This window comes from Eschrichtius robustus, chromosome 1 (genome assembly GCF_028021215.1).
Source record: "Eschrichtius robustus isolate mEscRob2 chromosome 1, mEscRob2.pri, whole genome shotgun sequence".
Lineage (NCBI taxonomy): Eukaryota > Metazoa > Chordata > Mammalia > Artiodactyla > Eschrichtiidae > Eschrichtius > Eschrichtius robustus.
In genome coordinates this window covers 181,663,244-181,676,348 of record NC_090824.1, presented here as the reverse complement: position 1 = coordinate 181,676,348, position 13,105 = coordinate 181,663,244, and the positions used below count along the sequence as shown (strand labels likewise).

General features: G+C 36.3%; 1 protein-coding gene across 2 annotated transcripts in view; it reads right to left on the bottom strand.

Annotated features, from left to right (window-relative positions):
• MASTL (microtubule associated serine/threonine kinase like) overlaps positions 1-13,105 on the bottom strand; it is a 33,568-nt gene that overhangs the window by 13,054 nt on the left and 7,409 nt on the right. For both annotated transcript variants that reach the window (XM_068538475.1, XM_068538480.1), the window contains exons 3-7: positions 11,697-11,836; positions 10,936-11,024; positions 4,448-4,557; positions 4,099-4,249; positions 1,035-1,207 (exon numbers count right to left, since the gene is read on the bottom strand). In XM_068538475.1, the coding sequence (XP_068394576.1) occupies positions 1,035-1,207; positions 4,099-4,249; positions 4,448-4,557; positions 10,936-11,024; positions 11,697-11,836 (663 nt within the window). The remainder of the gene's footprint in view (positions 1-1,034; positions 1,208-4,098; positions 4,250-4,447; positions 4,558-10,935; positions 11,025-11,696; positions 11,837-13,105) is intronic.

Genomic DNA, 13,105 nt, shown 5'->3' with positions numbered 1-13,105 from the left:
CCTGTGGTCCATTGTCACTCCTCTGACCTAACCTGAGAGGCTCTACTGTAACCCAATCATTGCATTCCTTAGGGATGCAGAAGAGGGAGGAAGAAGGTTAAGCTATGTATAGTTTGAAATATTATATAACATGCTTTCTTGAATAGAAAAGAGGTAAAATAATAGAATGGAAATCTGGCTTTTCCTGAAGCATTTATTACCTAGAGGGCAATCAATAAGGAGAGAAGGAAAAAAGATTGAGAAACCCTGCCTTAACTAAAAAATAATTTGACCTTACTCCTAAAATACACATATCCAACAGTAATGAAGAAAATCATGCTACTGAGAATAAGGAGCAAATACAGTCCAATTTATTTTATCAAATGGAAGGTTTACTCTTTGTGTATTAACATTATTCTAAGCTAACATTATTTTGTCAGCATTCTATAAAGGAAACTTTATTATATTTTTAGTTCCCCTCAGCTTTAATAGCTTTAAAAAGTCCGAAACAGAATATATAAATTAAGTAAGATAACTTTCAGTAAATTTATTCACTTGGTAAGCAATCTCCTTAGAATAGATACTTTCAAAGACACACCTACATTACCTTTGTGGTCTAAAAGTTATTTCTGATCCAAAAGAGTTACCATTCCATTAAATGAGAAACTGGCAGAAAACAGTAAAGAAGGAGGTAGTATAAGTTTAAAATAAGACAGGTTAAAAAAACTCAACAATCTAAGGTCTGTGTCAGGGTAGGGAATTAAAAAAAAGAAGTCCATCTAGATGCCTAGAATGCAAACATTTACTATTAATATACTGCAAAAATAAAAAAATTGTAATCTCATATACTGAGCAAGAATAATTTCACATTTGAATGAGAAATGAAATATTTCAAGAGAATTTGACAGAATATAGAGGAAAATGAAGAATACCTTGACTGCCATTCATGTAACCATTTCATGTCCTTACAGAATTTGTATGAAAAGGTACATAGCATTTCTATCATTAATTTGACACACATAGTTGGTTTTGGGTAAAGTGAATGTCACTCTGACCTGGCAATCCTTTTCCCATCTGGGACTGCTGTGGCACTCGGATTCCACACTGGACATGAAGGTGTGGGATTGACTGCTGGTGCTGGATGTCGCCAGCCTTTTCCTAGACTGGAGGAGATGGGAAGTTAGACACTTCACAGGCATCCCGGGGTGGGAGGCAATGGTTTCAAGACCTGTGGGGAAGAGAAAACATTGAAGCTTATGTCACATCTTTCCTACTTTCCTGCTGATCCTGAATCTTTACAGATAATTAGAAAAAGTATTAAGTATTTCATATCAGAACTATTTCCATGTAAACATTATTTCATCCATAAGGATGGCCTTGGGTGGTTTTGGCATACAAGTACTGTTCTGAAAGTTAAAAAACAAAGCAAAACTCTCAATATTCATGAAGTAGAAATCAGGACAAGGGAGCGAATTTACATAATTAGGAGGAAATCCATTTTGAATAACCATTATCCAACTTGAAACTTTTCTTGATGAAGGACCATTATTGATGTGCTATATCCAGGTGTGATAGGAGGCTGGAATGGGACTACGTTTACTCGATTCAATTTGTATTTAATTAAAACTATGGCTTTATTTTAATGTTGAGGTTTACATGCTTACAAGTGTGGAATTATATACATCCATAGAGACTTTTTTACACTACTGGGTAAAACAAATAATAGTGATTTGTCTCTAAGAGTGAGCCAGTGCAAGAAAGCAGCACCATCTATATGATACAAGTTCCTGTATCTTATATACAAATAACGATGCTAAAAATTGTTGCTCTGGGACTTCCCTGGTGGCACAGTGGTTAAGAATCTGCCTGCCAATGCAGGGGACACGGGTTCGAGCCCTGGTCTGGGAAGATCCCACATGCCGCAGAGCAACTAAGTCTGTGCACAACTACTGAGCCCGTGTGCAGCAACTACTGAAGCCCGCGCGCCTAGAGCCTGTGCTCTGCAGCAAGAGAAGCCACCGCAATGAGAAGCCCGCACACTGCAACGAAGAGTAGGCCCCACTCGCCGCAACTAGAGAAAGACCGCGCGCAGCAATGAAGACCTGATGCAGCCAAAAAATAATAATAAATTTTAAAAAATAAAAAAATAAAAATTGTTGCCCTGAACTTAAAATGAGACACAATAGATAATCATGCTTTTACTAAAGATCACAATACATGCATATAAAGATTTTATATGTATATAAAAAGATATGTATATCTTGTTTTCTCTTTCCTGAAAAGGGTGAACATGACTTTAATCCCAAGTAAATTCTTAGTTTGCTATAATTTTTTTGATCTAATAAGCCTTAGAATTTTAAAACTGGAAGGAGATTTGAAAGTCCATCTAAAACAACTTCCTCTTTGGCACATAAATCCTCTCAATGGGATTCCTGAGACTCACTGGACACTGACTTTGACATCTGAGTAAACTGCTCAGCTGCCTTTCCCCAGCAACATGGGAACTTGTGTCTGATCTAATGCGCCTGCACACTGTATATTTGCTACTGAGCTCCTTCTGGATCACTGATATGATCAGACCATTCCCTGCTTTGGAACTTTTGGTGGCTCCCCTTTTTCTACAGCTTACATTCCAGGCTCTCTGTAACAACACTTGATCCTTCCCCATGTACCTTCCGCATCTACCTGCTAAACTTCCTTTTTCTTTGCACGTGCTTCCCATTCTCACATGTTGTCCTGTTGTCTGAAGATGGAAGATACTTCCATGTGTCCATACCTTTGCTCATGCCTCTATCTGAAATGCCATTTTCCAATATACTTGGAGCTATTAAGATCCTATTTCTCTTTTTAGGTCCTGCTTGGCTGTTCCTATATCTTTATTTAGAACCATTCTTGGTTTTTCCAGTTAGCAATGATCACTTTTTGTGTTGAATCATAGTATTCTTCCTGTGGCATTTATTTTATAGGACTGTTATTATTATCCCTTTATACCTACAATCACCGCGAAATTACAGGTTCTCTGGAGGCAAGGACCTCTCATATTCATCTTCATATTCACTCATGTGACCAGCACAGTGCCTACCACGTTCTGATCAGATTAAAAAATGGCTGAGGGAGATGCAATCATTTCCCTTAAGAACAAGGCTATAAATCACATCTGCATATCCTATATTTTAACAGTTTTCTGTTTTGTTTTTCTTTTCCCAGCCACACCACGCGGCTTGCAGGATCTTAATTCCCTGACCAGGGATTGAGCCCGGGCCACAGCAGTGCAAGTGCCGTGTCCTAACCAGGACCACCAGGGAACTCCCTAACAGTTTCCTGTTTATCAGAGTTATATATATATTTCAGCTATTTTGATGTTCACAGAAGTGTTTGAAGAAACAAGAGGAAAGGGTCAGGGGACAGAAAACTATATTTGCAGTCAGGAATTAATTGACCCACTCACTAGTATGTAACTGAAAGTTTTCAAATATTAATTTTCTCATTTGTAAAAAGGAGGCAATTCTTTCTATCTATCTATCAGTCTATCCATCCATCCAAGATATGTACAGATTTGAGGACCAAATTCAAAACAAGGTAAAATCTATGAAAAAAACAACACTAATTACCCTTCAAAGCATCATTATTCACATTCCCAAGATGATGAACATGCATGCAGACAATTAAATTGTCCACTGTTGATAAGTTATAGAGGGTGAGGTTAAGTGCTATACAAATGTCCCACTTGCCTCCTTTACTACTTGACTTTTGTCTTTTATTGTGTAATAATTAAAAAACATACCTTTACTTCAACTATTTTATTTCAGAATCTTTTGGAAATAATTTTATAAAGGCACAGAATAGTACAAGTACTACATCTTCTCCATATAAGACTTCCATAGACTCAGTACAGTAATAGTCACCCAATGATCATTACAACGTTATAGCTAATTGAAGAATTAACTTGACATTTTATTCTGCTGATTGAAAGATCTGCAACAACCCCTGTCAGAAATGGCATTTACATGATGAAATAGAGGAATACCACAGAGCGTTTGAATATTTGAATATTCCAAAATACTTTGTTCCTCAAAAGACACATTTAATGGAATAAACTACCTTTTCTTTTATACTCACATGATTTTAGTAGTTTGCTAGAATAAGGAGTAATGTCCTTTTGATCTATAGACATAGGACAAGTTAGTCCTTGAGAAAGCTGTGATGTTTCAGATACATGGGTTGAAAGAATATTTGCAGAATCTTGACTTTTTTCTGCAACTGGTGTGTGCTATTAAAAAGAGAAAGAGAAAAACAAATGCTATGATCTGTTCACAAAAACACCTTCACAAAAACACCACCTAAATGCATAGACTGTTATACACCTAAGTAGATAAAATGTTGAAGTAATTCAACATGCTTGATATTTTAATTCATTTAAATGGCAATCATGAAAGGGCATATGAGTTTTTTCTTATCAAGTACTTACAAATCCCAAAGAGCTGATGAGAGATAATACTTGTCCAGGGGTTCTTGAATAATAACCTTGCCTAGGTTTAGCCATAGATGGTGTTGTAAGAATATCCATCATATTGATATCTATGTATGGAAAGAAAAGTATATGATATTCTTCAAAAACTTCAACTGTCATTGACTAAGTCAATACTTATTTGTTCTGAACTTTGCCTCACTTTCCACATTATTAACATTATCTGTAAAGTTGGCTTGTGCAAGACAAATAGAGCTAGAAAAGCCATCACGCCATACGGTAAACATGTACGACTAAGCAGACAGAGAAATACAAACACCATATGTTCTCTCTATATACAGAATATAAAAAACAAAACAAAACAAAAAACCAAGCTCAGGGATACAGAGAATTGATTGGTGGTTGCCAGAGGTGGAAGTAGGGGGTGGGAGAAATGGATGAAGGGGGTCAAAAGGTAAAAATAAATTAATCAATTAAAAAAAGATAAATACAAGGGTGATATCTAACTGGCAAAAAAATAATTCTTGGTAATAAAGTATTAGAAAAGGAGGTTGAGGGGACTTTCCTCGTGGCGTGGTGGTTAAGAATCTGCCCACCCATTTTTCACAGAACTAGAACAAAAAATTTCACAATTTGTATGGAAACACAAAAGACCCTGAATAGTCAAGTAAATCTTGAGAAAGAAAAACATAGCTGGAGGAATCAGCCTCCCTGACTTCAGACTACACTACAAAGCTACAGTAATCAAGACAGTATGGTCCTGGCACAAAAACAGAAATATAAATCAATGGTACAGGATAGAAAGCCCAGAGATAAACCCACACACATATGGTCACCTTATCTTTGATAAAGGAGGCAAGACCATACAATGGCGAAAAGACAGCCTCCTCAATAAGTGGTACGGGGAAAACTGGACAGCTACATGTAAAAGAATGAAATTAGAACACTCCCTAACACCATACACAAAAATAAACTCAAAATGGATTAAAGAACTAAATGTAAGGCCAGACACTCTAAAACTCTCAGAGGAAACCATAGGCAGAACACTCTATGACATAAATCACAGCAAGATCCTTTTTGACCCACCTCCTAGAGAAATGCAAATAAAAACAAAAATAAACAAATGGGACCTAATAAAACTTGGAAGCTTTTGCACAGCAAAGGAAACCATAAAAAAGACGAAAAGACAACCCTCAGAATGGGAGAAAATATTTGCAAACGAAGCAACTGACAAAGGATTACTCTCCAAAATATACAAGCAGCTCATGCAGCTCAGTATCAAAACAAGAAACAACTCAATCCAAAAATGGGCAGAAGACTTAAATAGACATTTCTCCAAAGAAGATATACAGATTGCCAACAGACACATGAAAAGATGCTCAACATCACTAATCATTAGAGAAATGCAAAACAAAACTACAATGAGGTATCACCTCACGCCGGTCAGAATGGCCATCATCAAAAAATCTACAAACAATAAATGCTGGAGAGGGTGTGGAGAAAAGGGAACCCTCTTGCACTGTTGGTGGGAATGTAAATTGATACAGCCACTATGGAGAACAGTATGGAGGTTCCTTAAAAAACTAAAAATAGGGCTTCCCTGGTGGTGCAGTGGTTGGGAGTCTGCCTGCCAACGCAGCGGACATGGGTTCGAGCCCTGGTCCGGGAGGATCCCACATGCCGCGGAGCGGCTGGGCCCGTGCGCCACAACTGCTGAGCCTGCGCTCTAGAGCCCGTGTGCCACAATTGCTGAAGCCCACGTGCCTGGGGCCCGTGCTCCGCAACAAGAGAGGCCACCGCAGTGAGAAGCCTGCGCACCGCAATGAGAAGCCTGCACACCACAACAAAGAGTGGCCCCCACTCTCAGCAGCTGGAGAGAACCCGCGTGCAGCAGCGAAGACCCAATGTAGCCAAAAATTAAATAAATGGATAAAATAAAATAAATTAAAAAAAAAACAACTAAAAATAGAACTACCATATAACCCAGCAATCCCACTACTGGGCATATACCCTGAGAAAACCATAATTCAAAAAGAGTCATGTACCACAATGTTCACTGCAGCACTATTTACAATAGCCAGGACATGGAAGCAACCTAAGTGTCCATCAACAGATGAATGGATAAAGAAGATGTGGTACATATATACAGTGGAATATTAGCCACAAAAAGAAAGGAATTTGAGTTATTTGTAGTGAGGTAGATGGACCTAGAGTCTGTCATACAGAGTGCAGTAAGTCAGAAAGAGAAAAACAAATACCGTATGCTAACACATATATATGGAATCTAAAATAAAAAGAAAAAAAATGGTTCTGATGAACCTAGGGACAGGACAGGAATAAAGATGCAGACATAGAGAATGGGCTTGAGGACACGCGGAGGGGGAGGGGTAAGCTGGGACAAAGTGAGAGAGTAACATAGACATATATACACTACTAAATGTAAAATAGATAGCTAGTGGGAAGCAGCTGCATAGCACAGGGAGAGCAGCTCAGTGCTTTGTGACCACCTAGAGGGGTTGGATAGGGAGGGTGGAAGGGAGACACAAGAGGGAGGGGATATGGGGATATATGTATACATATAGCTGATTCACTTTGTTATAAAGCAGAAATTAACACAACATTGTAAAACAATTATAGTCCAATAAAGATGTTAAAAAAAAAAAAAAAAAGAATCCACTTGCCAATGCAGGGGAAATGGGTTTGAGCCCTGGTCTGGGAAGATCCCACATGCCACGGAGCAACTAAGCCCACGCGCCGCAACTACTGAGCCTGTGCTCTAGAGCCTGTGAGCCACAACTACTGAGCTCGTGTGCCACAACTACTGAAGCCTGAGCACCTAGAGCCCGTGTTCCGCAACAAGAGAAGCCACCACAATGAGAAGCCTGCGCACTGCAACAAAGAGTATCCCCCACTCGCCGCAACTAGAGAAAGCCTGCGCGGAGCAATGAAGATCCAACGCAGCCAAAAATAAATAAATAAATAAATAAATAAATTTATTTATTTAAAAAAAAAAAGAAAAAGGAGGTTGTAAAAAACGCTAAGAAAGGAATCAAAATATTAAGAATATAAAATAAATTTCAAAAACAGAATCTATTTAAGGAATTAATATAAATTGTGGGCCCCTCATGTGAGCTAACTATGTAAGTATAGGGCAAGATAGAAAATGATGCAGATTTTTATCAGGTTTCAATGTGTAACATTGTAAAATAGAACATTCAGCACTCACACGTAATATTTTACTATTTTCTTTAGCTATCAAAAGTAGTAAGAGAAGTGTAATGCTTTGTATGTGGTGTAAGACTTTAAAAGGTAGGCTGAAAGTTTGAACTTAATGAATTTCATTTATACCTCACTTTGATGAAACAATAAAAACGACAATAATCTTCTTTAAAAATATTTTACAAATTAAACAAGTTAAAAAATATTATGGCAATGATTTCTTGGTTATGACTTTAAAAGCACAGGAAAAAGGCAAAAATAACAAATGGGACTATATCAAACTTCAAAACTTCTGAAAAAAAAAAAAAAAAAACTTCTGCACATCAAAGGAAACAATCAACAGACTGAAAATACAACCTACAGAATGGGAGAAAATATCTGTAAATTATTTATCTGATAAGGGGTTCATATACAGAATATAGAAACAACTACAACTCAATAACAAAAAACCCCAAGTAATCTAATTAAATTGTGAACAAAAGTCTTGGATAGCCATTTCTCTAAAGAAGATATACAAATGGCCAACATGCTTATGAAAAGATGCTCAACATTAGTAACCAATAGAAAAATGCAAATCAAAACTACAATGAAATATTACCTTACACCCATTAGGATGGCCACTATCAAAAAACAGAAAATAAAAAGATTTGGAAAGAATGTGGAGAAATTGGAACCCTTGTGCATTGCTGGTAAATTGTAAAACTGTGCGGCCACTATGAAAAACACAGTGGAGGTTCCTCAAAAAATTAAAAATAAAATTTGATCTATATGACCCAGCAATTCCACTGCTGGGTATACACCCAAAAGAATTGAAAGCAGGGTGTTTAAGACTTATTTACATACTCATGTTCATTGAAGCATCATTCTCAATGGCGAAGAGGTAGAAGCAACCCAAATACCTATCGACAGGTGAATGGATAAAGAAAACACGGCACGCATATGTATATCTGTGTGTGTGTGTATAAAATTTGGCCTTAAGAAAGAAAGAAATCCTGTCACATGCTACAATATGGATGAACTTGAGGACACTATCCTAAGTGAAATAAGTCAGTCACAAAAAGACAAGTACTGTATGATTCTACTTATATGAGGTATCTAAAGTAATCAAACTCATACAGAAAGTAGAACTGTGGCTGCCAGGGCTGCGGGGAGGGGAAAATGGGGTACTGAGTTTCAGTTTTACAAGAGGAAAAAGTTGTAGAGATCTGTTACACAACAATGTGACTAGAGTCAATATTACTAAAGTACACACTTAAAAATGGTTAAGATGGTAAATTTTACCTTATGAGTTTTTTAAAATCACAATCCCAAAAAAAAAAAGGAAAAGAAAGAAACCAAATCAGAAAAACCTGTATGCTCCAAGATGTTTGTTTTTTGTTTTGTTTTTATTTATTTATTTATTTATCTATTTATGGCTGTGTTGGGTCTTCGTTTCTGTGCAAGGTGTTTCTCTAGTCGTGGCAAGCGGGGGCCACTCCTCATCGCGGTGCGCGGGCCTCTCATTATCGCGGCCTCTCCTGTTGCGCAGCACAGGCTCCAGACGCGCAGGCTCAGCAGCCGTGGCTCACGGGCCTAGTTGCTCCGCGGCACGCGGGATCCTCCCGGACCGCGGCACGAACCCCATGTCCCCTGCATTGGCAGGCGGATTCCCAACCGCTGCACCACCAGGGAAGACCCCAAGATGTTTTTCATAGAATTATTTATATTAACCTAAATTCACAATGTTTGGGAGCCATCTTTAAGCTAAACCATGAGATATGAAAAAATAAAAATAAAAAATATTAATATTATAATACAAAAATAATTTAAATTCATCAGCAATATCACCCTAATACAAAATTTTTCTGGGACTTCCCTGGCGATCCAGTGGTTAAGACTCCGAGCTCCCAATGCTGGGCGCACGGGTTTGATCCCTGGTAGGGGAGCTACAATCCTTCATGGCGCACAGCGCAGACCAAAAAAAAAAAAAAAAAAGAAAAAGAAAAAAGGAAAAAAAATACAAAATTTTTCTCATTTGTAATTTTTCCCAATATCTTTTCTGAAACTGAGGAGTTAGATTTGCCTTATTAAAAAATGTTTAGATTTTAGAAAAATAAGTGATTAACATACTGTATAGTATGGAACATCCCTAGTGCTTTTCATCTACAATCTGTACTTATTATTTCTGCTATGAAAAGTATGGGTAGTCACGTGAGGTAGGATTAATAAAAACTATAAATGGTCCACATCAACTCAGGTCACATTTCACCAAGCATATGAAAAATCTTTGGGTCTTCAAAATGCTTCAAAATTTGTACTTGCAAATAAAGGATTGTAGCTCTCCATTTACTTTCAAATATTTATAATCCCATGGTTAATAATTTATAACCCAATCTTTGGTTCTACTGCTCACTTATTTCCATACTCTGCCTTTTTGGTAGATAATACAACATGCTACCAAGTCAGGAAGCTGTCATTTCTCCATGTTTCTATAACAAACTTAAGTAGTTTCTAGTTTCTCCCTGTTAGAAACAATGCTGCTACAAACAACTTTATTCATATATATTATTCTTTTGAACCATTTCCTTAGAATAAATTCCAAGACACAAGTCACTAGGTCGAAAAGAATTAAAAGCTTTGTTTCTTAAATCATACTGGTTGATTTCCTTTGGAAAGAACTATGCTTATTTACAATGTCCCTAGGAAAACTTCCTGTGCTCTCTGCAGTCTCATTAACACTGGATCTTCAGCTCTCCTTTTTTTCTTTTGGCTAGCTTAATAGTGTGAAATGATTCATTTATTACTTTTTTAAATTAGCATTTCTAGTGCTACGAGTAGTAAAATTAACATACTCCCATATATATGTATTTGTGAATTCTGTGTTTATTTTCTCTGCCCCCTGTTTATCAAGGTGGTGGTCATGTATATTTGAATAATTTCTTTAGGTATTAGTTGTCTATCATGTTGTAGTTATTTTAGTCATTTTACTGATGTTTAATTGGTCAGCACCAGTTTCAGTAGGGATAAAAATTTGGAAGAACAGAAACTGTCATTTCCTCTTTGAAGATCCAAAGATCTTCAAGGACCTTTGAGGATATAAGATTAGTTAATCCGTTTTCATCTTTAATTGAATGAAAATACCAGTATACTTTTTTAGCCTATTGCAGAAAAAAATAATCATCAAATTTTATTCATTATAAACTAACAAAGAAAACAGTATAAGTTAATGAAATGTAGTGTCTAAAATGTGTTGGATTTTTTAAAAGGTACTTACTTGCTGTGTTTCTTACCTCTATTCAAAGTAACTTTGGAAAGGCCAAAATCTGTTAGTTTAATATGACCTTCATTAGAAATAAGCATATTGTCTGGTTTCAAATCCCTGCACATATAAAAAACAAATAGCAGATAACTAAAAAAGAGCTAGTGTTGATTTTAGAATTACCAGAAAAAAACCCAGAAAGTTACAGAACAATCAAACCCGACTTATTTTCTCTCACTGGTGGCTTTGAAAGTGCAGAAAACAACTCTCAAAAGCAAACTATATTTTGTATATCTGAATCTACAAGAAAGTTAACTATTTAATGCTAGGTTATCTTTGGCATTATTCATTACATATTCTATTAAAATAAATAAACTTCATTAGGTAAAATAAACCTCAAGCCAGGTCAAAATCATATTTACCTCTTTCAAGGAGGGTGAGATTAAGCCTTAATCGAAAAGAGCCACTTAACCTTTCTTTGCAAAGAGCAAAACACTGTAAATCAGCTGGCATTACAAAATATAGCACTTTTGTATGATGTACAGATAAAGGAGTGGAAAAAAGATTCAATATTCTCCACAAAATGGGATACCCGAAGACAAAGCAACATATTCAAAACACACAGGGAGATGAAAGAAGAGTTGATATAATTTCTAAACTCACACAAGTTACTACCAAACTTTAGATAACCCATATATGTGGGGTTATGCAAATATTTAAGACTCAAATATTTAATACATAATTTGATTACTTGTGCTTTAAGTAACAGTTTGGAGAAAAGTCAGTCTTTACCTGTGGATGATTTCATGTCTATGAAGATAGTCTAGAGCCAATGCCACTTCAGAAATATATTTCACAGCCATCTCTTCATCAAAATAACCATATATGTGTAGGAGAGACTTGACATCTCCACCTATGAGATACTCCATTACCTGTCAAAAGGAATATAAATATTGCAAAATAAAACCAATATGACTACTTTAAAAATATCTTACTTGAGCATTATGGTTATGCATTTTTAGCATGGTCCTATAAGACACATTTTCTTGGTGTCACGCAGTACACATCAATACCAGGTTTACTCATACTGCCATACACTTTTAAAAATTTAAATTAAACTGTTCAGTCTGAACAAAAATTCAGACATACAGAAAAGGTGTGAGAAGAGCAGGATGACTTCTCATATTCTCTTCATCTACATTCGCCCATCGTTAGCACTTTGCCACATTTGCTTTCTTCCTCTCCACATATATGAATATAAAAATAAATATTTATGCTAATCATTAACATGATTATGTTACATAATAAACATAACACAATTATTAACATCATTAACATAAATATCTTACATGCATGTATTTTTGTTCAGATTAAACAGTTTAATTTAAAAAAATATGGCGACATTAGCAACTGGTATTAATCTATAACTTTAAAATTTTGGCTGACTAACTCAAGAATAAAGTTGAAGAGGTCATCATGTATCTCCCAACAAGGTCATTCTTATGTAACTATAGCATAATAAAATGCACGGAATTTAATGCTATTACCTGTTGTATAGTCTGTATTCAAATTTCTCTGATTACCTCAATATTGTTCCTGATGGCCTCTCTCCTCGTCTCTCATGCCCAGGCCAGGACCATGCATGAGATTTAGTTGTCATATCTCTTTCATCTCCTTTAATCTGGAATAACTTTTTGCCTTTTTTTGGCAGGGTGCTGGATGGGGTATGGGACGGTCTTTCATGACATCTGATTATTTCCTTATGATTCAATTCAGGTTATGAATATTGGGCAAGAATACTACAAAATCTACGTTGAGTACTTCGTAGTGACTTCCACCAGATGAGACTGCTAAACATTAGTGTGTTCCATTCCTGGTAATCTTAACTTTGATGACTTAGTTAAGGTGGTGGCTTCCAGGTTTCTCCACTGAAGAAGTATTTTCTCCCTCTTTGTAATTAATAGGCAATCTGGGGAAGATACTTTGAAACTATGTAAATACCCTCTTTCCCCAACAAACTTTCAAGCAATGATTTTAGCATCATATGACTATACATGATTCTTGCCTGAATTCATTACTGCTATGAGGCTGCAAAGCTCTATTAATCCTTCTACATGTACTAGTCATTATTCTCAAAATTTTCTATAGTTTCAAGCTATAAAATATTGCCTACTAAGGACTTGATAATATAAGGTCATTTC